General features: G+C 40.8%; 2 protein-coding genes and 1 non-coding gene across 20 annotated transcripts in view; 2 read left to right on the top strand and 1 right to left on the bottom strand.

Moving 5' to 3' along the window:
* The window catches only part of PGAP2 (post-GPI attachment to proteins 2), a 19,338-nt gene extending 15,190 nt beyond the window's left edge, over positions 1-4,148 (bottom strand). For 2 of the 6 annotated variants that reach the window (XM_023758797.1, XM_023758793.1), the window contains exons 1-2: positions 3,949-4,148; positions 765-928 (exon numbers count right to left, since the gene is read on the bottom strand). In XM_023758797.1, coding sequence (XP_023614565.1) covers positions 765-861 — 97 coding nt within the window. In that variant the 5' untranslated portion in view covers positions 862-928; positions 3,949-4,148. Of the gene's footprint in view, positions 1-764; positions 929-3,948 lie in introns of those variants that run through there. The other 4 variants (XM_014460734.2, XM_023758795.1, XM_023758798.1 and 1 more) reach the window with 3 other exon arrangements.
* On the top strand, positions 266-456 carry LOC111827158. The gene has a single exon (XR_002830669.1). It is a non-coding gene; the product is annotated as a U2 spliceosomal RNA (small nuclear RNA).
* NUP98 (nucleoporin 98) overlaps positions 4,131-26,004 on the top strand; it is a 108,500-nt gene continuing 86,626 nt past the window's right edge. For 9 of the 13 annotated variants that reach the window (XM_023758787.1, XM_023758790.1, XM_014460725.2 and 6 more), the window contains exons 1-4: positions 4,404-4,541; positions 22,294-22,395; positions 25,067-25,165; positions 25,276-25,452. In XM_023758787.1, the coding sequence (XP_023614555.1) occupies positions 22,320-22,395; positions 25,067-25,165; positions 25,276-25,452 (352 nt within the window). In that variant the 5' untranslated portion in view covers positions 4,404-4,541; positions 22,294-22,319. Of the gene's footprint in view, positions 4,542-4,670; positions 4,781-22,293; positions 22,396-25,066; positions 25,166-25,275; positions 25,453-26,004 lie in introns of those variants that run through there. The other 4 variants (XM_023758792.1, XM_006094508.3, XM_014460724.2 and 1 more) reach the window with 3 other exon arrangements.

Genomic DNA, 26,004 nt, shown 5'->3' with positions numbered 1-26,004 from the left:
CCCCCCCCCTTTAATCCCCACAGTAATAATTAGCACCCTTTGGGGCCCCTGTGTCCCAGGCACTTTTCTGCTTTTTATGTTATCATATTTAATCCTCATTAAAAACTCTATGAGATAGATACTATTAACATACTCATTTTATCCATGGAAAACAGAAGGTAAAGTTACCTACTCACACAGCTAGTAAACGTCTGAACCCGGATTTTAGACTGGCACATGAGATCCTTTAATCACTATATCCTACAAGGTAGCAAGATCACTTCGCATCACTTCTCAGCCTTTTGGCTAAGATCAAGTATAGTATCTGTTCTTATCAATTTACTATCTGACACGTTCTCTACTCAAGGACAATATATTACATGGACTTTTTGAGCAGGAAGATGGAATAGGAGCTTTCTCCATCCATCTTGGTGCATCGGTCCGGTATTGCAGTAAAAAGAAAAAAAGTCACCACTTTGCAAATGGGGAAACAGAGACCCCAATTTTTATTAACTTGCCAGAGCTTATTTCATGCATTCACTCTTGTTCATTCACTCAGTCTAGGCCTGCTCTGTGGCAAGCCCTGGGTTGGCCAATGGTGGGGAACCCAGAGATATCTCGGCCCCACTCCTGGAGGAAAGATGTCTTATTCTCAAAACTACTTTTCTTGACTTTGAATTCTGCTCACCTTCTCCTTTAAGGTCCCAGGGCAAGTGAACAATTAATAAAACTTTACTAAAAGACCACTTCCATTTAGTTTCAAAAACTGCATTTAGGTTTTCTACCTTTGGGCTTCGGTTCATCCTCTTTGTTTAGCTCCAACCTACAGATGCCTGCTTCTGGCCCTTGTTCCCTGTCTTGAGCTCTTTCCTGGTCCCACATCTTTATTCTCCCTGTTCATCTGGCTTGGAATGCTTCTTTTCCTCCATCTCAGCAAACTCTACTCTTCCTGTAAAGGTAGTGATTAGCATGACACTTTGGTAATTTAGAAATTCATGTGGTAATTTCTAGGAGACCGATAAAATAATAGAAAAAGATAATTTTATTTCTAAATTGGCACAGGAGGAAAAACAAAATAATCCGGAAGAATGCAGGAAAGGAGATTTTAATGGCCAACAAACACATAAAATGATAGTCATCATCATTAGTTATTAGGGAAATGTACATGAAAAGGACCATGAGATGATACTTCACACCCCCAAGGATAGTTATAATTTAAAAAAAAATATTTTTATTGATTTCAGAAATGGAGAGGAAGAAAGAGATAGAAACAACAATGATGAGAGAGAATCATTGATTGGCTGCCTCCTGCATGCCCCCCATCGGGGATTGAGCCCCGCAACCCAGGCATGTGCCCTTGACCAGAATCGAACCCAGAACCCTTCAGTCCACAGGCCAACGCTCTATCCACTGAGCCAAACTGGCTAGGGCTATAATTTTTTTTAAAAGGAAAATAATAAGTGTTAGAAATGATGTGGAAAAATTGGAACCCTCATATAATGCTGGTGGGAAGGTAAAATGGTATAGTCACTTTGTAAAACAGTTTGACAGTGCCTCAAAATGTTAAACATAGTTACCATATGACCCTACAATTTACTCCAAGGTATAAAAGTATAAATACAAAAGAATTGAAAACATATGTCCATAAATGACTTGTACATGAATGTTCATAGCAGTATCATTCTTAGTAGCTACAAAATGGAAACAACTCAAAAGTCATTCAACTCATGAATGTATAAACAAAATATATCTATAAAATGGAATATTATTTGACCCTGAAAAGAAATGAAACACTGATCCATGCTACAATACAAAATAACCTTAAAAACATTTTGCTAGTAAAAGAAGTCAGACACAAAGGCCATATTATATGACTCCATTTATATGAAACATCCAGAACAGGCAAATTCATTGAAACAAAGTAGATTAGTAGTTGCCAGGGGCCGGGGGAGGGAGAGATGGAGAATGACTGCTGCCCTAGGTCTTGCTCAGTGGATAGAGCAGTTGGCCTGCAGACCCAAGGGTCCAAGGTTGGATTCTGGTCAAGGACATGTACCTCGGTTCTGGCCCCGGTTGGGGAGTGTGCAAAAGGCAACCAATGGATGTGTTTCTCTCACATCAATATTTCTCTCTGTCTTTCCCTCTCTCTCTAAAAATCAATGGAAAAATATCCTCTGGTGAGAATTAAAAAGAAAGAGAGAATGACTGCTAATTGATCTGGATTTTAGAGAGAGAGAAAGGGGGAGAGAAATATTGATTTATTGTTCCACTTATTTATGCATTCATTGATTGATTTTTGTATGTGCCCTGATCAGGGACAGAACCTAAAACTCTAGCATATTTGGACAATGCTCTAACCAACTGAGCTACCCGGCCAGAGCATGGGTTTCTATTTGGGGTTATGAGAATGTTCTGAAATTAGATAGTGGTGATAGTTGCACAACCTTATGAATATACCAAAAACCTCTGGATTGTAGTACACTTTAAATGGGTAAATTTGAATCACATATGAATTATAAAATTTCTCGTGTGAATTATATCTCAATTTTTAAAAAGATCTGGCAAAGAGCTGGGCCTCAATAAATGGCAGTTATTACTACAAAAAATAATAGAATACTAGTAAAGGAGAGACAGAAACAGAACAGGAAGGATAAGTAGAAAGTGTAAAATATTAGATAAAATTACTGAATCTACCAATAAATTAACTGCAAAGAACTAAATGCTCCAGTTAAAAACCTAATTATATGCTATTTACAAGCATTACCCTTCACTATCAAGTTATAGTAAAAGAGGAAGGAAATAAACATTTACTTAGTGCTTCTAAGAGCCAAACATGTGCCCAGTCCAGTCCTTTGCAAATTCCATTGTTTTACTTTTGGGCACAGCCCATTTCAAATCAATTTTGCATTGATGCCCCAGGAAGAGATGGTGGTGGAGTGGTAATCCTAAGAGGCTTTCTAAGCAACCCCTATTTTGTTTGGGGCTCTCAGTCATGAGATCTAGTTTGTACAACCCTCCCTTTGTAATGTCAGGCTTCTGCTCCAAGCTAGGCCTGGGGGAAGGAATACCAATTTTAAAGAGAAAAAAAAGAAAAAAGCATAGGCCCAAAATGGCATCACTCAGCCTAAAGCCCATACCAAACCTAGATTTAATACCTGATCTACTTCTACTTTCAACCTCTCCCGGAAACATAATCTTAATCAACCGGTATCAAACTTTCTGGTCAAGCACTAGTAAGGTAATCTGTCACATAGGCCCTCTCCATCCTCCATAGGAAGAAACAGTTACATAATAAAAAACCTTCCTCTTCTCCTCCCCTAAAGAAAAGATGTCTTTTGCTAATAGCTTCCTTTACTCGCCCTTCTTCCTATAAAATCCTTCCATTTTGTACAACCCCTCAGAGTGCCCTTCCAGTTGCTAGAGGGATGCTGCCCAATTCATGAATCGCTTTATAAAGTCACTTAGATTTTCAGATTTACTCAGTTGAATTTTGTTTTTTAACATCAAGATGAAGAAAATGCAGCTCTGCCCTCCAAAAGCCCAGGCACATAAGACAGGGATGTAATAGGATACAATGTGACAGAGGCCTGCCCAAACATTAACCCAACTTTCTGACAGATCAGCAAATGGATCCCAGAGAAGGCGGGAACATTTGAACCAGGGGTTCCTAAAGGACAAATGGAAAAGAAGTCCTATTCTGAGCCAGTCCCTAGGGCATCTCTGAGCTCATGTCTATTCTAGGGATTCAGAGAGGGAAAGAAAGGTTGTGCTGGGGCTGGTAGGGGTCAGGAGACAAGGAGGCCAGGTTTTGAGGCCTCCCAGCAGCTGCAGGCAAGCTACACGGACAGACCTCCCCGGGGGGTCCTCTAGCTCCGCACGTGGTTGGGCCAGGAAGCGAGGGGAGGTACCAAGGGGAAGCCTTCCCTTCACCGCCCACGGACTGGGGTAAGGTGAGGGTAGAATAGTTACCATGCCATCCAGTAGCCTTCCCTCTGATTGGCCCGAGCTTCAGCAGCCGGGTCTCTCCGCTCTCCGGAAGGGGGCGGAGCCTCTGTATGACGTCACCATTCTTCTCCCACGCCCCGTCCAATGTAGCCACTCACCAGCCCACTTCGAGGGGCCCTGTGTGACATCACGACTCCCTTCCAGCCAACCGCGGCGGCGAGAGGCGGGACTCCAAGTCCCTCCCACCATCCCTTCCCTTTCCTCCCCCTCGTTCCCTAAGTCCCTCCTCTTCCTCCTCGCCCCTTCTCCCGAAGACCGCCCTCACGTTCAGTTTCAAAAGCCTCGTTGCCCAATGAGTCATAGGGTGGGCCTCGAGTGGCGTCGGCGGCTGCCAATGCGCAGGCGGCGAGGGCGGAGCGCCCGGAGCGAACCTCTGACGGCGGGCGGCGTGTGACGCAGTCGGGCCCTCTGCGCGCTGCCCCCGAAGCGGCCGTCTGTGTCGGAGCTGGTGGCGGCGGCGACGGTTTCGAGGCGGCCGCGCGCTGCTCCCTGAGCGGCGGGTGGCGAACGGGCCGAGGCCTTGACTCCTGGCACTTCCCCTCCCCCACCGCGCCGAGGTAGGCCGGGGGCCGGGGTGGCGGCGGCTCGGGACTGCAGGCTCCTCCTCTCCTCTGGGCGGGCGATGTGTGGGGCTTCCCAGGCCCTCTCCGCGCCCAAGTCTCGGGCCCCGCGCGCACCGCTGTCCCGAGGGAGGGGGCGGCCCCGCGAGCCTGCGGCCCCGAGGCCGGCTCTGACGGAACTGGGAGAGAATGGCTGTCGGTGGGGTCGGGGCCGGGGGCTCCCATCGCAGCCTACGGTGAGGGAGCGTCCATCTATCCCGTTGTATTTATTCATTTGCCCGGCGATGACGAGGTGGGCCGGGCCAATGAATAGGGTCTCGTTTCATTTGCGGTGGCAGCTCCTTTAAATCCCTGAATATGGTCTCGCCGCACTTCCCTTGACCCTCGAGTGGGATGGGCTGTATTTGCCTTGGCCTCTCCTACTGGGAAATGTGCAGTTCCAGGGTTAAGGTGGGTGGATCAAGCGTTTGTTCGCTGTTTGAAACATCTGAGAATTAAGGTCAGGTTGGTGGAGTAAAAGGTTATTTTCTGGTCTCCCACGTGTTTCATGTAAAGCTAATTGGAAAGATGGGGTTTCTAGATTACTATATAGTATATAGTATATAGTATATAGCCATGAGGACCTTAGTAGTTAAGCCAGTCTGCCCTAGGTCAGGAGCAGGGTGTCTAGCTGGAGAAGCCCAGGCCCACAGAAGGGACAGGAGTAGCCAGTGCCAGATGACTCAGTCTAGAAATGTGTTTACTAATGGTAGCCTCACCTAGACCATGAGACCTAAGCTTAAAAGTTGGTTAAAGAATGTCAGTAATGTTATGTACTGTAAAACAAATTGGCAAGACCGCAAGTCATTGGCTGGTTTCTTGTTCCAAATCTGAGATTTTTATTCTCCTGGGGACTCAGAAGAAAGAGTCCACTAACCGACAGCAGTGTTGGAATAGAAAGCAGAAAATATAGGTGAGACTTAGAAACGTAGGCAGCAATCATTTTACCTTGGAACTCATGGCTTCTGTCGTCCCCAGTCAAAGTTTTGTAGTTGAAGAAGGTGAGAAAGTGTAACTTTTGAGAAATAAATTGAAGCATTCCCTGTGGCAGCCTTATAAATTAAGAAACCCTTGTTAACTGGGTGACAGAGGGTATGTTTACTTGGTGGAAGAAGTTAGGATATTTAAAAAACAAAAACAAAAGTTGGATAGGATGGAGGGACTAGGAAATACATTGGTAGAATTATTTTTTGACTCTTCACTAGGATTTGGTGTGCCCTGGCTGGTGATGCTCAGTTGGAGCGTCGCCCTGTACACCAAAAGGTGGTGGGTTCATGAATCTGTCTCCTCTCTCTCTCCCCGTCCTCCCTCCCTTCTCTGTAAAAAGTCAGTTAAAATTTTTTGATAAAAGTAAGTCATCACTATATATCAGTAAGATCTTCACTCCTGTTTAGATGACAACAAAACTGAAAAAGAGTAGTATACTAGTATAAGAGCTGAAGAGATCTGTAGTCTAAATACTAAGATATGAACAGGATATATTTTCTGTGATATTTTCTCAGTCCAAGCATCACCCTCTTCTGGGAAGTCTTACCTGGCATCCTCTCTGGTGCAAGCTTCCATTAACACTATTTGAGACTTCTATTTATAGCACAAATAATTTTGTGTTTTAGCTGTTTGTCTTTTTACTAGTCTGTGGTAAATATTTTTGTCTTACCTTTGTATTCGGGTTGTTTGGCACATAGTAGGCTCTCAGTAAGTGTGTTTGCTTAAATGAATAAACATATGGAGGAATTAAACCTAAAAATCCTATATAATAAAACCCTAATGCCGAAACCGGTTTGGCTCAGTGGATAGAGCGTCGGCCTGCGGACTGAAAGGTCCCAGGTTCGATTCCGGTCAAGGGCATGTACCTGGGTTGCGGGCACATCCCCAGTGGGAGATGTGCAGGAGGCAGCTGATCGATGTTTCTCTCCCATCGATGTTTCTAACTATCTATCTCTCTCCCTTCCTCTCTGTAAAAAATCAATAAAATATATTAAAAAAAAAAAAAAAAAAACCCTAATATGCAAATTGACTAAACAGTGGAATGACCCCTCGCTATGATGTGCACTGACCACCAGGAGGCAGACACAACACAGGAGCTGCCTCCAGTCCACAGGCTGCAGGCCAGCCAAGGCGGGTGCTAGCGGGGGTCCCTCCTCCCCCAATTGCCCTGCCAGTCACCCCACAGATCAGCTCTGATCACTGGCCGGGCCTAGGGACCCTACCCATGTACGAATTTCGTGCACCTGACCTTTAGTAGTCTATAAAGAGGCTGAGTATTTGTGTGCTCCTGAAATAGGGGGCCCAGATAAGAGGACTCATAACATTCATGTTACATGGTACTTTGGTACCTGATTTTATTTATATCCACTAGCTCTTAGATAGCTAAGAGCAAGTAGTGTGTTCAGGAAATCACATTCACAGCTTAGAGGAAAAAGAATTGGTTATTTTATTGCAATATTATTTTTATGGTGGCAGTTAACCTATGAAGTAAGGGGTTTAATTTCTAATAAAGAGCACATCTGTAATTATGGAATTTGTTGAAAGGTTAGAGGACTAAGAAAATCAGAGATTAAACAATAGGTATTAGAGGTAAGGTATGTTTCTTGAGAATTTGGTGCATTCTTTGTGTTTGGAATTGAACCTAAGTATAGTAAGTCCTCACTTAACATCATTGATAGGTTTTTGGTACTGTAGCGAAACTACATATAACAACCAGTTTGACATAGGCTAACGAGTTAAATTCTTACGGCACCTCATTAACATTATAACAAAATGATGATGATTGAAGAGCTGCTATATTTGGAGCAAGGTTTCTCGCCTTGACACTGTTGACATTTTGAACTAGGTAATTCTTTATTTGGGGGAGCTATCTTTTGTATTGCAGGATGTTTAGCAATATTCCTGGCCTCTACCCATAATACCCCCTCCCCAAGTTGTAACAATTCAGAATGTCTCCAGACATTGTCAGATGTCCCTGGGAGGCAAAATTGCCTCAGATTGAGACCACTTCTCTAGAGAAAATATTTCCAATATGTATTTCAGTAAAATCATACCTTTATGTGTTGCCTGGTGTATGCTTGTAAAGTAAGCTAATAAGTTCCATTTTGTTAAAATTGTCCTTGAAAAACCTTTAAGTTAAATTGTTTTGAAATCTGGTATTGGGAAGCTGCAAAGAGTCCTAGACTCATTTTCTTTAGTTTCTCCTTTCATTTCTGTGGTAGCCTCCAATTCTCTGGGATAGGAAAAATCAAGGTCTTGTTTGAAAGGGAGTAGACCATTGGTTAAATAAAGCAATATGTATATTTTTGTGAAAGAAAGCACAGGAACCTGTAGCTGATATAATTAAATGTGATGCTTTGTGATTCCATTATCTTACCATTTTACTGATATACATAAATATGCACTAATCAGAGGCTTTATCCCATTGTACTGACACTGAGAATTTGATAAATACTGATAATTGCCCTATTGAAGAGTTTGTCCTTAATTCAGTGTAGTGTGGAACAATTGCAAATTTTCAGTAGAGAAATAAAAATTGGTTTTTAAAATATAGCTCTAACTAGAAGCCTAGTGCACGAAATTCGTGCACTCCGGAGGGAGGGGAGGGGGTCCCTCAGCCCAGCCTGCGCCCTCTCGCAGTCCAGATGTCCACCTGCTCGGGATCAGGCCTAAGCCGGCAGTCAGACATCCCTCTCGCAGTCTAGGGTTTTCGCAGTCTGGGACCCCTCGCTCCTTACTGCCCACCTGCAGCGGAGGTGGGAGAGGCTCCTGCCACCACTGCTGTGCTTGCCAACTCACCAACTGTGAGCCTGCCTTCTGGCTGAGCGGTGCTCCCCCTGTGGGAGCGCACTGACCACCGGGGGCAGCTCCTGCATTGAGTGACCGGTCGTCCTGCTGTTCAGTTGATATGCATATTAGGGTTTTATTATATAGGATTAGCTAAGTCTGATACTGAGTTTAACACATTTTGTACCGCATAGAAAACTCTAAGACATACGCCAGGGACCGCACGTTTTTGGGCAAACTGCACGTTATTTAAATCATCATAACTACAGATCATAATGCACTTTAGGTGTTGTTTTTCAATAATTATAACATTTTTATTTACAAAAACAATTAAACAATTAAAGTTCCTAGTACTTTTTTAACGTATGGTACTGCGTAAAACATTTTCCTCTATGAAGAGGGACCAAACAAAATTTACATAAGTATCTAGATTCACTCCTTATTTTTTTACCAAACAAAATTTACATAAGTATCTAGATTCACTCCTTTTTCCATGGGCAGCACAAACTCTGCAGGCTCTCGTAGGAAATTTTTTCTTTCCACTTGCTGGAATACATGTAGGTTCATGCTGCTTCATATCACCTGACAACCTTTTGGGTGGATCTTTACGAGGTGCTCTCCTTGCACCCCCAGGGGAAGGACTGGACAGATTTGTCTCTGGTTCTGGAGAGCCTTCATTATTGTCACCCGTTATCCAGTCTCTCGCCACCGATAGCAGAAACTGTTTATACTTCATTTTTGCTTGTGGATTGAGGACGTTGTACACTCTAAATCAGGGGTCCTCAAACTTTTTAAACGGGGCCAGTTCACTGTCCCTCAGACCGTTGGAGGGCCGGACTATAGTTTAAAAAAAAACTATGAACAAATTTCTATGCACACGGCACATATCTTATTTTGAAGTAAAAAAACAAAACGGGAACAAATACAATATTTGTATTTGCATGTGACCCGCGGGCCGTACTTTGAGGACCCCTGCTCTAAATGAATTGAAAAATCCACAGTTTATAAGGTACAGCACTACTTTTTTTGTCCATTTCATCGTTTTCCTTAGAATGGAACAACACGAAAGGATGTGTATCAGTTTCGTTGGTTTCCTTCCTTTTTCTGAGAGAGGGCATTTCTAAAAGCGCCAGGAGCTTGAAGACGAAGACTATTCGAATGACCAAAATACAATGTAACTGCAATGCTTTATGGGTTCGTGCAATTATATAGTTTTTCGTAGATTGACCTGCATGGTTTCCACCAATGAGATTGCTTCATTCGATGTGGACAAGACAGTGTGTTGACATCTAAGGTCCATAACAGATGGCGTGTGAAACACGAGAAAGCTCGTGAGCGGTACGAAAGGTGTTAAGCTGGGGTTAGTGTAGGTAGATTGGAAGGTGTGGAACTGGAGTTACACTGTAGCAATAGTCTAGGACAGTGGTCGGCAAACCGCGGCTTGTGAGCCACATGCGGCTCTTTGGCCCCTTGAGTGTGGCTCTTCCACAAAAAACTACGTGCGGGCACACACGTACAGTGCGATTGAAACTTTGAGGCCCATGCACAGAAGTCGGTTTTTGGCCTGGGCCAGTCTATTTTGAAGAAGTGGTGTTAGAAGAAGTGGGGGTACGTTCGCTGAGGTCGACCCCTCAGATTGAGGATGTTTTTAGCAAAGGCCAGCTTAGGAATACCCTAATTAAGTTAATGACAATGGTACCTACCTATATAGTTTAAATTTAAAAAATTTGGCTCTCAAAAGAAATTTCAATCGTTGTACTGTTGATATTTGGCTCTGTTGACTAATGAGTTTGCCGACCACTGGTCTAGGAAGAGAGCAGGTATCAAAGGTTTCTTTTTGTTTGTTTTTTGGGAGGGGTTCTCAAAGTTTGACATCTCTGGATTCCTTCACGATTTTAAAACTTATTGAAGACTCCAAACAGCTTTTATGTGGGTTACATCTACTAGTATTTACTAGAAATTAAAACAAATTTTTAAATGATTTTTTTATTTTAAAAAGTAATAAGTTAATGTGTCAACATAAGTAATTTTATGAAAAAATTACTTATGTTTTATTAAAAAATTATAAAATTTTAGTGACAAAGGTGGTGTTATCTTACATTTTTGCAAATATCATTAATGTCTGACTTAATAGAAGACCATTGGATTTACAGATCATCTTTTGCATTAATGGTTATGTTTTGGTTGAAGTATGTGAGCAAAATTCAGACTCATACAGATACTGGAAAAGGGTGTTGTGTTTTGTTTTTTTTTACAGTTTGGATGACTTTACTAATTGAAGGGAAGAGTTTTGTTTTTTGTTTTTTTTTAAAATATATTTTATTGATTTTTTACAGAGAGGAAGGGAGAGAGATAGAGAGTTAGAAACATCGATGAGAGAGAAACATCCATCAGCTGCCTCCTGCACATCTCCCACTGGGGATGTGCCCGCAACCCAGGTACATGCCCTTGACCGGAATCGAACCTGGGACCTTTCAGTCCGCAGGCAGACGCTCTATCCACTGAGCCAAACCGGTTTTGGCGAAGGGAAGAGTTTTTAAATAGCCTTTTCAAATAATTGTAGATGTTCTTTGACACTACTACACTCAAACCTTTTTAAAAGTTTGTTGCAATATGAAATCTGAAACGATATCATTGAGCTTTTGTGCTCTGTTACATTAAAATTCATTAGTTCTTGCACTTTAAATTAATATTATTCATGCGAGGTTGTATGAAATTATATATTGATCATTCACTGAGTTATGTAGCTCTTCCAAATGTTGACAAAGTTAATTGTACAGTTGTTAATATTTTCACTTAGCAGATAAGTCTTTAGAAGTTGGGAAGCTGAGGAGTTGTGGATACAAGTTTTCAAAATTCGAATTTTGTTCCCAATCTGAATAACCATGGTTTGTTAATCATTCTTTGAAATAAAAATGGTGTTCCATGAGAAAATCAATGAGTTCAGTTTCGTCTTAAAAGTAATCACACGAGCCGAAACCGGTTTGGCTCAGTGGATAGAGCGTCGGCCTGCGGACTGAGAGGTCCGGGGTTTGATTCCGGTCAAGGGCATGTACCTGGGTTGCGGACACGTCCCCAGTGGGAGATGTGCAGGAGGCAGCTGATCGATGTTTCTCTCTCATCGATGTTTCTAACTCTCTGTCCCTCTCCCTTCCTCTCTGTAAGAAATCAATAAAATATATTAAAAAAAAAAAGTAATCACACGAGCCCAACCACCGGTGGCGGCTCAAAGGTTGAGCGTTGACCTATGAACAAGTAGTTCATGGTACATGCCCGGGTTGCATGCTCCATCCTGTGTGGGGCGTGCAGGAGGCAGCCGGTCTGTGATTTTCATCATTGATGTTTTTCTCTCTCCCTCTCTCTTTCTCGGAAATCAATCTATATATATAAAAGCCTAAGCAACTGTTCAACTGGTAGCTATGATACGCACTGGCCACCAGGGAGCAGACACTCAATGCATAGGCATTGAAACATGGAACAGACTGATGAATCTCAGAGGGAAGGAGAGAGGGGTGAGGGCGAGAAGAGAGGAATCACATGAGTGTTTTACCTTGAGACAACCCGTGTATTTCAATATGCACAAGTTCTTTTGAGTACTTCCCATTTTATCCCAAAGAATAATCAGAGTATTAAAAAGGTGTGTACTGTAATGTTGAGAATACCATCATTATTTAGTGCTTCATCAAGGACATTCAAGTTAAAGTGGATTTTCTTTTTCTTTTTTCTTTTTTGTATTTGTTAAGTGGGTGGCAGTGAATAATTCAGTGACTGTTAGTACAGTTTGGGGCCTTTGTCTTGATTCATACTCAGGTTACAGTGGTTTTATAAACCATTGCTTTTGTTTTTTGTTTTTTAACCATTGCTTTTTGTACCCCAGTGCAGAAGTCAGCACAGTAAAATAAGTAAATAATGTCTAATACTTATTATGAAAATTGTTTTGACTTCATGGACTCCTTGAAAGAGGTCTCAGGGACTTCTAGCGACATTTTGACCACACTTTGAGATCCTCTAATCTAGGACAGTGATTTTTTTCATACTAGTTCATACAGACCTAAGCTTCTTTGAAAGGGTTCTATTGTACCCTCCTCTCTTTATTTTGGCCAGGGCATCTTCTGCTTATGCCTGTTTTATGTATTGGGTTCCATAGCTAAAAATGCTTGAAAACCATTGATCGAGGGGAAAAGAATGAAGTGCCGGGGGAAATAAAAAAAGAATTGAGTCCTGTCTGTTCAGAAAGGGAATAGTTCATCCTCTGTGAATACATGTTACAGCCACTCATCACTGTAATTTCACATTTGTTGAGTCTTGTTTCCATGTACTTCTTTGACATACATTACTGTTATTTGCACACCTAACTTGTTGGAGTAAACCTTCTTAAGAAATAGGCAAATGGGTTTGTACATAAAAAAGGTGAGTAGTTGGGAATGAGGCTAGAGATGTGAGATGAGTGGCAGAGTGACCTGGGTAGGTTGTGTGTATGGGCTTTTTGTTTTTGTTGTTTGCAATTGTACTTTATGGTTGTGTTAAGTGGTTAGTAGATGACACTGAAGTATTGGGAACTGGATTATATTATACAGAGTTTTAGTTAGGCGTTGATAAATCACAGTTTAGAGTGAGGGGAAATTATTACACTTTACTAATTAAAAATATTGTGAAATGTTGATTGAAAAACAATAGAAACCTGCTTTTCAGGAGCTCTAGTTTGAGGCAACTTTGTCCTTCTAAGAGTCCTTTAGTGTAGGCCCCATAATGCCTATTGTTCAGATGCGGAAATTGAGGCTTAAGAGGTTGAGTATTATGACTTAAGTGCAATTTACATAGTAGCTAGCAAGTGGCAGAGGTTTTTCATTCCTTTGTAAATTAAAAAAAATTTTTAAATACATTTTTTATTGATTTCAGAGAGGAAGGGAGAGGGAGAGAGAGATAGAAACATCAATGATGAGAGAGAATCTTTGATTGGCTGCCTCCTGCACACCCCCTACTGGGGATCGAGCCTGCAACCCAGGCATATGCCCTTGACTGGAATCCAACCCAGGACCCTTCAGTCAGCAGGCTGACGCTCTATCCACTGAGCCAAACCAGCTAGGGCTAATTTTAAACTTTTTAATTAATTTCAGATTTGCAGAGAATTGCAAAGATAATAAGGGGCAGAACCTTAAATATAGATTTGTCTCAATCCAAAGCTGATGTACACTTTTCACTACTTACGTTTTTTTGAAATGAGGATTATGTTACGGGGATGAAAAAAAATGCTACTCAGCGTTGTAAGTAAGGATCTGTATTAGATACTATGGATTACTTTAAAATTAATGTATACCCTAATGGGAGAAATTGAGTAAAATTAAGATGCTTTTTACCAGAGATCATATGACCCAGGGGCAGGTATAACAACAAATATATTGCATAACTACAAACAGCTGGGAGGCATTTAGTTTATGCAATAAGGTTTGGAAAGGGGAAGTGTTTCTGAAGGGTCTAATCTGGGACAGTCTTGTGAAGCAGGTGAGGTTTGAGCAGTACTTTTTAGAAAGAAAAGTGGACATAGTTTTTAGAGAAACAAATGAATGTCCTAACAAAGGGAAAATGGTTTGATCTAGTGATCAATCAACACTTGCTTTAATTGTGATACTCACTTTATTCGGTAATCTAGAACGGAACCCACAGTATGTCCACAGTTGTGCCTGTACTTTCCATTTGTGTAACTTTGTGTTGTCAGAGAGCATCAAGCTTGCTTAGTCATTTCAGATAGCACTTAGAGTTGGCAGTGCTTGGTTGTTACCATGTGTCAGAGTCTGTCTACCACTTTTCTAGAAGAAAATGAAGTTTTGTCATTGTACCCAGAGTTCACAAAACTCACAAAAGTTGGATGTATAAACCAGGACATTAATTTATTGAGCTTCATTTGGGATGGGTGAGGAATACTCAACTTCTGGAGTCCGTTATTAAGGCTGCCTCTTTCTTGTATCATATAGTCTGAATTGTTAATTAGAAGATTGAGCATAGAGAGCATAGTACATTTTAAGGGGATTGTTTCTTCCTGTGTACTACTATTTCATTTTGATTTTTTCTTTCTAAATATGTCTTATACCAAAAAGAAAGCAATGAGTGTATGTTCATCCATAAAGGAAGTGGGTAATCTTTGTAGGAAAGTTCATCCAGGCCATGGTGACTAGAACTCGCATGTTTGCCAAAGAAGTGTCTTTCTCCTGATAGTGTTGGATCAATACTGTCAAATTTTGATTTTATATTCTCATTTATAGTGAGTGCAAAGTCATTTTCCTTCAGTTGTCCGTGTTCTTTCTCTAGGACAGCTCTAGGCTCTAGAGCAGGGGTCCTCAAACTACGGCCCGCGGGCCACATGCAAATACAAATATTGTATTTGTTTCCGTTTTGTTTTTTTACTTCAAAATAAGATATGTGCAGTGTGCATAGGAATTTGTTCATATTTTTTTTAAACTATAGTCCGGCCCTCCAACGGTCTGAGGGACAGTGAACTGGCCCCCTGTTTAAAAAGTTTGAGGACCCCTGCTCTAAAGACTCTAGAAGCACGGCTTCTGGAGTCAGTATAGTCATGTAACACTTAACAACAGAGAAATGTGTTTTTAGGTGATTTCATTGTGCCAACATCATAGAGTGCACTTACACAAACCTAGATGGTATAGCCTACTACACACCTAGGATATACAGCATAGTCTTAATGGGCTACCATCATATATACAGTCCCTTATTGACTGAAACATTGTTATGTGGCACATAACTGTAATAGCTTTGTGATCTGGGGCTAATTACTTTTTGTGTCTCAATTTCAGCATTTATAAGATAGGGATAAAAATACCTCACTGGATTCTTAGAAGGTTTATATGAGATAATTCATAAAAAGTGTTTGGAACTTTGCCTGGAACATAGAACTCAAATGTTAGCTAGCTAGTATCATTCCAGGAATGAGTGACATGCCTTTAAACTTGAGTATATTTAGAAGTTCCACACATTTCAGTCTCTAGGATTACTTCTTTTCTATTTTTTGAATGGATTTTCTACATTTTTTAAAAATGAAAAAAAGTGCCAATATTTGTATTTTTTATTGATTTTACAGAGAGGAAGGGATAGGGATAGAGAGATAGAAACATCATGAGAGAGAAACATCTATTGGCTGCCTCCTGTATGCTCCCTACTGGGGATTTAGCCCGAAACCTGAACCATGACCTCTTGGTTCATAGGTCAACGCTCAACCGTAGACCCATGCCAGCTGGGCTGTACCCTTCATTTCTGACTGTGTGTTGTTGTTTTTTAATGGTTTCCATGTTCTTTTTTTTTCTTCCTTTGATTTTTTTTTTTTTTAGTTTTTTAAATTTCAACAAAACCTATTTTAAATATAATAATATTACATGCAATAGATCTTAATATTTCTTTTTTTTTAAATTTTTTTTTTAAAAAATATATTTTAATTAATATCAAGAAAAACGATTTTAAATATGATGTCACATGCAATAAACACCAATTATTCAAAAAAATAATCTTACATATATTACATGCAATAAACATTAACATTTTAAGACTAAAAGGATTTTAAGTATAATATTACCAAAACTGTACTAACATAGTATGATATCACAAAAGTTGTAGAAAATATTAAAAATCTGCAAATAACAGGATTACTTCTATTATAGTATTTTTCCCCCCCTCTGGCTCTATTTTTGTTCATCAGTTTATGTTGTTCATTATATTCCACAAATGAGTGAGATCATATGATATTTATCTTTCTCTGACTGGGTTATTTTTAAAAAATATATATTTTATTAATTTTTTACAGAGAGGAAGGGAGAGGGATAGAGAGTTAGAAACATCGATGAGAGAGAAACATCCATCAGCTGCCTGCTGCACATCCCCTACTAGGGATGTGCCCGCAACCAAGGTACATGCCCTTGACCAGAATCGAACCTGGGACCCTTCAGTCTGCAGGCTGACGCTCTATCCACTGAGCCAAACCCGTTAGGGCTGGGTTATTTTTAAAGTATGTTTTGTTGGACATGAGTATTGCTAGTCCAGCTTTTTTTTTCCTTTCCATGTGCATGGAAAATTTTTTTCCATCCCTTCACTTTCATCCTGTTGTGTCCTTTGTTTTGAGGTGGGTTTCTTGTAGACAGCTTATAGTTGGGTCATGTTTTTGTGTCCATTCAGCTACCGTACACCTTTTGATTGGAGCATTTAATTCATTTACATTTAGGGCTATTATTGAGAGGTATTTATTTATCACATTTTAATTCTATATGGCTAGGTTTCTCTTTCCGTTTCTTCTCAGCAATCCCTTTAGCATTTCTTGTAATGCTGGCTTGGTGGTGATGAACTCCTTTAGCCTTTTTTTTTGTCTGGGAAGCTCTTTATTTGACTGTCTATTTTGAATGATAGCTTTACTGGATATAGTAATCTTGGTCTCAGATCCTTGCTTTCCGTTACCTCTAGTACTTCATGCCATTCCCTTCTGGCCTATAGAATTTCTGATGAGAAGTCTGGTGTCAGCCTTATGGGAACTCGTTTGTAGGTAACGTTTTCTGTTCTCTTGCTGCCTTTAAGAGTCTCTCTTTGTCTTTAATTTTTGGCATTTTAATTATGATGTGTCTGGGCATGGGTCTGTTTGGGTTCTTCTTGTTTGGGGTTCTCTGTGTCTCCTGCACTTATGTGACTTTTTCCTTTACCAGTTTAGGGAAGTTTTCTACCATTATTTCTTCAAACACCTTCTCTTTTCCTTTCTCCCTTTCTGCCTCTTCTGGCACACCTGGTATTCTAATATTGTTATGTTTCACATTGTCCCACAGCTCCCTTAAGCGGTCCTGTTTTTTAATTTTTTTCTTTTTGGTTCTCTAATTGAGTGATATTTTTAATGCTGTCTTCTAATTCACTTATTCAATCCTCAGCTTCTCCTAATCTGCTGTGTATTCTTTCCAATGTGTTCTTTATTTCTGTTATGTCATTCTTTATCTCAGACTGTTCTTTTTTCATAATTACTATATCTTTTTTCATACTGTTGAGCATTTTTACCATCATTACTCTAAACTCTGTTTCAGATCAATTAATCTCTGCTTCATTTATCTCTTCTTTTGGTGAATTCTCTAGTTCTTTCATTTGGGGGTTGTTTCTTTGTTTCCTCATTTTGGTTGGCTGTTTGGGTTTGTGACTATGTATTAGGTAGATTCTCTACAACTCTCAATCTCTAGTGCAGGTCAGTGTTAAAGGCTGTTTCTGACTAATTGGATCAGGCAAAGACTCAAAGCCTCCAGAAACTGCCTCTGTACAGACTAAAAGGATTCCGACTTGAATTGCCCCCAGGCAATCGTCCTCCGGTGTGGCGAGAGTTTTTTTCAATAGGGTGGGCCAGTTGCTTCTGCCTGGAGGCTAATTTTTATTTTTTTAATATCTAAAGTGGCCTCAGGGCAATGTGTTTTCCAATAAGGTGTGTCAACTGTCTTCCCCCCAGGCAAGGCAGATGACTATGTGGGAAAGCTGTCCTCCACTGTGTGAGGGAATAACTCAGCCCAGGAAACTTGGGATGTCTGCCTTCTGAGCTCTGTCCCTCCAGTCCCCGGTCCTGGGTTCTGCTCTCACAGCTCCAGTCCACTTCACCTTCCCTCTGCCAGAGCACAAGGTGGCTGGCTTCACAGGGAGTTTTTGTGCATTGGCCCTTTAAGAGGGTGCCCAAACTTCCAGCTGCCACTCCCTGGCAGACAGCACCCCACAGCTTTACAAAGCTAGATGTTATTGTGGGCACTCTCCTCAGTTTGGTGCTCTCTTCTGGGGAGCCCAGCTTCAGGATTAGATCCCAGAGTTCTCAGTGGCACCCCCCTACAGCTGAGATATCTCTCCGGGACTTCAGTTGCTGTCTGTGCGTGCCTGGCCAGTCCTTTTGTGCCTCCGCCCCTCCTATCAGTTTCTATGCCATCTCTACCTTCAGTCCTTGGGTATCAGGGTTCTCTCCTGTGAGTTTTCCATTGATTATTCAGGAAGCCTTTCTGTATTTCAGTTGTAATTCCAGCTTGTGCCTGGGAGCATGTCCGTGCTCCGTGTTCTTTTTTTCATACTGTTCTCACTAAGTTCTGTGAAAACCCTTATAGCTATTGTTTTGAACTCTATCTGGAAGTTGCCTGCATTTCATTTATTTTTCTGGAGATTTTTCCTGTTCTTTCATGTGGGACCTGTTTCTTTGCCTCCTCATCTTGGCTGCTTCCCTATGTTTGTTTGTTGTTGTTATTTTTAAACTTTCCCAGCCTTTATTTTTAAAAAATATATTTTATTGATTTTTTACAGAGAGGAAGGGAGAGGGATAGAGAATTAGAAACATCGATGAAAGAGAAACACGATCAGCTGCCTCCTGCACACCTCCTACCAGGGATGTGCCCACAACCAAGGTACATGCCCTTGACTGGAATCGAACCTGGGACTTTTCAGTCTGCAGGCTGACGCTCTATCTGCTGAGCCAAACCAGTTAGGGCCTATGTTTGTTTCTATGTATTATGTAGAGCTGCTACATCACCCTTATGCAGGGACTGACCCCATGGAGTATGACTTGTTTTAGTGGGGCTTTGGTGACCACCAAGTCTGGCCCTTGAGTGTGTCATTCATGGAGGTGTTTGGGCTGTAAACTGGTGTTGTCTGAAGCTGTTCACAAGGTGAACTGGCTCTGGGTCTCCTCCTGCACCTGCCTAGGGCCACCTGGCCTGAGCTACAGAGCGATCAACAGCTGGCTGCTACTATTGCTGATATTGGAGGTACCTGGGAGAGGCCAAGCTATGAAGTGAGGAGGCTGGCTGCCGCTAATGCCAGGACTGGGGCCACTTAGCAAGAGGTACAGGGCATGCAGAGGCCAGATGTTGCTTGCTTGAGAGATTCTGGAAAGTCTGAAGCATGAGCCAAGACTGGCCATTTGTGTGCAGAAGCCACTGGCAACTGCTTGGGTGAGTCTGAAAGTTGGGTGGGGGGCAGGGTCTCAGGGAATCACGAGGATGGGACAAACAGTGTTACCCAGGTTGATGGAGACCCAGCTATGCTGCCCACTTGCAGGCTCTATGGGGGAAAGGAACAGTGGCCTCTGCTAGCACTTCTCTCTGGGAGAAAGCTGCCCCTCCAGTTCTTGTCCTGAAGCCAGACAATTCAGTTCCTCCCCATATGTCCTTGGTGCCTTTTGAGCTGCCACCCTAGCGCTGGAGCTCAGTGCAAGGGAGTTTGAGTTAGTCCAAGTGCAGTCCCTGTAAGAGGAATGCCTGGGACTACGTGAGCCCTCTGTCTCACTCAGCCACAATATCCACTGGTTTTTACAGCCAGAAGTTATGGCATTGGAACGGTGGGCTGGGGGATCTGATATGGGTCTGGGACTCCCTCGCTCCTTCGGGAGGGTCTCTGAAATGGAGCTATCCCTCCCAATTTCTTTTTAAATCCTCACCCGAGGATATTTTTCCTGTTGATTTTTAGAGAGAGAGAAAGGGAGAAAGAGAAAGAAAGAGAGATACCTGAGGCACATCTATTCCTTGCTTTCTGCACAATCCTTGATTGGGGCCAGGGATGGAACCTAGTTTTTAAAATCTTGGTTTGCTTCCGTGGTAATAATTTTTCTTTTTTAATCCTCTCCTGAGGATATTTTTCCATTGATTTTTGATTTTTTTTATTTTTTTATTTTTAAAATATATTTTTATTGATTTCAGAGAGGAAGGAAGGAGAGAGAGAGGGAATCATTGATCGGCTGCCTCCTGCATGCTCCCCACTGGGGATTGAGCCCACACTTGACTGGAATCGAACCCGGGACCCTTCAGTCAGCAGGCTGACGCTCTATCCACTGAGCCAAACCAGCTAGGGTTCCATTGATTTTTGAGAGAGAGAGAGAGAGAGAGAGAGAGATTGATTGATTGATGGGTTGCCTCTGGCATGCCCCCAGAGTGAACTGGCAGGGAGTGGAGGGATCGAACCTGGAACCCTTCAGTCCACAGGCCGACCCTCTTATCCACTGAGCCAAACCGGCTAAGGTGGTAATAATTAAAACACACACACACACACACACACACACACACACACACTTAGAATCCCAATATGGTCAGGTTTGAGACTAAACCAAGCTCATCCTTGCCAGAACCAAAAAAGATTTGGTCTCTGCATTGTCTCTTGTTCTTGAGTCTGGAACAGATAAATATCCTTAATACTGCATATATTCTTGCTTGTTGCTTAGTATTTTCCTTCCTAGGATTGAGGGAATCCATGGGAGGTCAGAAGATAGGTTAAACTTTAACTTTGGGAAGCTTGCTAAACACCTGATTCTGTTTTCTTATCTGTAAAATGCAGGTGGTAAATAAAGCATAATATCCTTTCAGGGTTGTTGAGAAAATATACAAGAGCTTATAAACTGTGAGGTGTTTCACAGAATATTTTATTACTACTTAAAATCCCCTTTGAAATATATGTGTGAATCTAGTTTTCAATATTAGATAAGATTATTAAAAATCAAAAAAACCTTTTTTTATCCTCACCGAGGATATTTTTTCTATTGATTTCCAGAGATTGTGAAAGGGAAGGAGGGAGGGAAAAAAACATTGATGTGAGAGAGACACATGGATTGGTTGCCTCCCTCACACACCCAACTGGGGCTGGAGAATGAACCTGTATCCCAGATATGTGGCCTTGACCAACCAGGACTGGTTCAATTATTTCTAGAATGGAACCTGGCGGTTGGAGGCATATTTTGAAAAGCTTGCCAGTGATTCTGATGTAGCAGCCCTAGCCATCTTGGACTACTGGTTTCAGTGAGCTTTGTTTAATCAGAGAAGTTATTAAATTCCTAGATGTTGGAAACTCAATGTGGAAATTTTTTTCTAGGAGAGTTTAGGGGACAGACTGTTAATTTCTATAAAAGCACTAGGTATTTAAAGACAGCTTCACCCGACCGGTTTGGCTCAGTGGATAGAGCGTCGGCCTGTGGACTGAAGGGTCCCAGGTTCGATTCCGGTCAAGGGCATGTACCTTGGTTGCGGGCACATCCCCAGTAGGAGGTGTGCAGGAGGCAGCTGAATTGATGTTTCTCTCTCATCGATGTTTCTAACTCTCAATCTCTCTTCCTCTCTGTAAAAAATCAATAAAATATATTAAAAAATAATAAAGACAGCTTCATCTTTTCCAATGTTGCACAAAATGTTTCAGGTGTTTAAGTACTAATGGGACACTGGAACAAAGAAAAGTTATATTTAATTTTATTATATGAACAAGGCATGATTTTACTAGAAGACAAAACTTGAATTATGTGTACATCATAGGAAAATCATAGTACCTGTCAAAAAACACAAATAAGCCCTTGCCAGTATGGCTCAATGGTTCTATTCCTGGTCAAGGGTGTGTACCTTAATTGCAGGTTCAATCCCCACCCCAGTAGGGGCGGGTTCTGGAAGCAACCGATCTAAGTGTCTATCTCTCTCCCTCTTTTCCCCACCCCCACCCCTCTCCCTTTTCTATACAAAAAAAAGAGGGAAAAACTTTTTACAATGCAAACTATGGAAAATAAACCTTGACAAAAATTTTAGCTTCTCAGGTGGTTAGGATAGCAGAATATTACTGTAATTTTTATGGGAATTGTGCATAACCTCCTAGATGAGCATATCAAAATCTGGCACTGTGGACCTGAAATCGTCATTAAAAGGGCAGGCTTAAGTTTATAGAAGGTTAAAAAACATTGTTTTAAAGGGATCTTTTGGTGGGATCTGAACTTTAACTTCACTTTGTGCTATTCAGCCCAATTTTTCAAGGTCTAATTTATTATACAAAGTTATAGGATATTGAATGAGAGTGGTGAGCATTATGCTACAATTTGAACAGATCTAAGGGAGTTTATATGGCCTGATGTATTTTCTGAAATAATTACATTGTATTCTGTGATAATTATAAAATGATAATTTTTTCTTCTTTCCAGCATTCTGAAGCAGACTCATTTTGAAGATGTTTAATAAGTCATTTGGAACACCCTTTGGGGGTGGTACAGGTGGCTTTGGCACAACTTCAACATTTGGGCAAAGTAAGTTTAAAAAAAAAATGGTGGGGGAGGGAATCTTAAGCTATTCTTATTAAGAACACGTCCACTTTGATGGCTTTAGGGAGGAATTTTATTTATACTTCTGTTTTTATAGCAAAATCTTTTTGAAGAAATGATCAGGATAAGATCTTGTGAAATTTTTCTAAGACTATAGAAATAAATTCTGAGTTTTCATGACTTTCTGATCATTAGTAGGTACTTAAAATATTTTTATATTGGCCTTTTTATTATTAAAATTTTTTTTCTTTTTTTAAAATATTTTTTGATTGATTTCAGAGAGGAAAGGAGAGGGAGAGAGAGCTAGAAACATCAATGATGAGAGAATCGTTGATAGGCTGTGTCCTGCACACCCCCAACTGGGATGGAGCCCACAACCCAGCATGTGCCCTTGAGAGGAATTGAATCTGGGACCCTTCAGTCCATAGGCATATGCTCTATCCACTGAGCCAAACCGGCCAGGGCTTTATTGGTCCTTTTAGCAAAAAGTTAGTTTGTTTCTAATTTTCAGAGCAGGAAATAACTTGTTAAATATTGAAGCCTACTGCAATTATTGAATAACTGCTCTGAGATTTACTATATGAAAAAGATGTGATGTTCAGAAACAGAATTGTTAAAATGTCTAATTCCTTAATTCCCACCAGCCTTCCTGAGATCCACTCCCCTCCCCCCCCACCCAGTATTGTACCTGACACTAGTTTCCTATAGCAACGCTTATTCACTCATTTAAAAACGTTTTGTTAAAATAATTTTTTGTGTGTTGGTTTGAGTGTTTTTTGTTTTGTTTGTTTTTAATGTTTTTATTGATTTCAGAGAGGAAAGGAGAGGGAGAGATAGAAACATCCATGATGAGAGAAAATCATTGATCGGCTGCCTCCTGCACACCCCACACTAGGGAATGAGCCCGCAACCTGGGCATGTGCCCTTGACCAGGAATTGAACCTTGATCTCCTGGTTCATAGGTCAACGCTCAACCACTGAGCCATGCAGGCTGGGCTGTTGGTTTTTTTTGAGGAAATATTGGTTAATAACATAAGTTTGAGGTATGATCTCTACACTGTAGCATGCTCACTACCAAAAGTCTAGTTTCTGTTGCCATACATTTGACCTCCTTAACTTATTTAGTCTTCCCCTCAAACCTCCATCCCCTCTGCTAACCACCAATCTTTGTCTGTATCTGAGTGGTTTTGTTTTATCTTGTTTATTCATTTGTTGTTTTTGTTTTATATTATACATGAATGAAACCATACAATTTTTGTCCTTTTTTTGGTCTAATTTCACTTAGTTTAATACCCTCAATCTCCATTTATAATGTCTTAAATGGCAATATTTCATTTTTTTAAATGTATATCTCACATCTTTATTCATTCATCCATCCATTGACACTTAGGTTATTTCCATATCTTGGCTATTGTAAATAATACTGCAATGAACATAGGAGTGCATATATCTTTTCAAATTAGTGTTTTCATACTCTTCAAATAACTTCCCAGAGGAAGAATTGCTGGTTCATATAGTAGTTCTATTCTTAATTTTTTGAGGATTTTTAAAAAGCATAACTACAAACCTCAATCATGCTTAATAAAAATGATAGAGAAACATTTTCAGGTGTCCTGACCTCGTAGAGCACTCTATATCTAGGTCCTTGATTTTTAAATTAAGAATGTTCCTAAGAGTCACCTTTTTCCCCTCAAAGTACATATTTCTCATTATAGAACTATGAATTAGGATCTTGGAGGTTGGAATCTAAACATATGTATTTTGAAAACACTTCCCAGATCATTCTGATGTTCTTTAGAAAATTAAGGACTGTTCATCCCATTGACTATGGAGTATATGATGTGTGAAGAGAATATTAATACTTTAATTTTGATGATTTTACTTTTGTATATAACTCAGTAACTAGTTACCTTGGCACTCCCCCCCCCCCTTTTTTTAACCTACTTGTTGAAGTCACACCTTTTCACTTTGTTTTCTTACTTTACCTGGGGACAATGGGGAAAAAAATGCCTGTGGCTTAATTTTAGCTTTATAATTAGTAGTCTGATGGAATTTTGAAAAAATTGTTTAGACAAGGGGGACAGGAAGAGATTAACTAAAGAACATTTAACCAGTTAACTGCCATAAGCGTCTATAGATGCAAGCGGCAGACCTTTTTTAATTAAATTCAAAATATCGTGGCACCCTGAACCGGTTTGGCTTAGTGGATAGAGCGTCGGCCTGCAGACTGAAGGTTCCCAGGTTCCATTCCGGTCAAGGGCATGTACCTTGGTTGCAGGCACATCTCCAGTGGGGAGTGTGCAGGAGGCAGCTGATCGATGTTTCTCTCTCATCGATGTTTCTAACTCTCTATCCCTCTCCTCTCCTCTCTGTAAAAAAATAAAATAAAAATATATATATATATCGTGGCAGTTACTGGATATGCTATATGCATAGCCCATAGACATACAATATTGTGGCTAAGGCCTGGGGTGGGGGAGGGGTAGTTGGAGGGGGGAAAATGGGAGGATATCTATAATACTGTCAGTAATAAATTTTAAAAAAAGATTAGATCAATGGTCCTATCCAGATGTACAATATTAAGAAATATCAATATTCTTTTTTATATTATCACCTGATTTAGATCTTATTTTAACCATGGATTTGGTTTTTTCAGATACTGGCTTTGGCACTAGTGGAGGGGCATTTGGAACATCTGCATTTGGTTCTAGTAACAATACTGGAGGCCTATTTGGAAATTCACAGACCAAACCAGGTAGGGGCTTTATGTGGAATAGAGTTGACTTATTTATAGCTGATATAGAACTTCACAAAGTGGCTCTAATATGTCTGTATAACTGTTTTTTACCCCCTTCCATCTCCCAGGAGGATTATTTGGTTCCAGTTCATTTAGCCAGCCAGCTACCTCCACAAGCACCGGTTTTGGGTTTGGCACATCAACAGGAACATCAAATAGCTTGTTTGGAGCTGCAAGCACAGGGACCAGTCTTTTCTCATCCCAAAACAATGCCTTTGCACAAAATAAGCCAACTGGCTTTGGGAGTAAGTAGGACATCATTGGACATCTACATTTAACAATCAGATTTCCTATTGAATGTGTTTTTTTCTTCTTTTCTCTGTGCTCAACATCTTCTTTTCCCCCCACCAGATGGCAGAAACAGAGGGAGAAGAAAACTTCAAAATATATTGAAAGTTTAATAGACTAGAAAAGGAGGGGAGGGGGGATGTACATCTCTTCAAGAATGGAAATCAGAAAAGCATTAGTATTTAAGGGATATGCAAAGGTAGAGGCACCTGATAATAGAATGATCAGAGATGGGATGAAAAGCCAGGTTAGAGTGGTGTCGTAAGTGTTAAGACAGGAAAATTATGAGGAGGAATGTGTGTAGTCAACAGTATTGTGTGGCGTGGGCACCTTTTTATCTCCGTTTCACATTTGGTATGGAGAGAGACTAGAGCAGCAGTGACAAATACTGGCCATGGCATGGTTAGTTTCCTCCATTTCTTGCCCATGACAGATATTTTTAATTGATGGCTTCTTTCTGTTTTAATCTAAATGTGATCTGGGGATGTTTCTCCACACAGCACTTTAGT

This window comes from Myotis lucifugus, unplaced genomic scaffold (genome assembly GCF_000147115.1).
Source record: "Myotis lucifugus unplaced genomic scaffold, Myoluc2.0 scaffold_138, whole genome shotgun sequence".
NCBI lineage: Eukaryota > Metazoa > Chordata > Mammalia > Chiroptera > Vespertilionidae > Myotis > Myotis lucifugus.
Note: the sequence above shows the minus strand (reverse complement) of the source record. Positions and strands in the feature narration are given on the sequence as shown.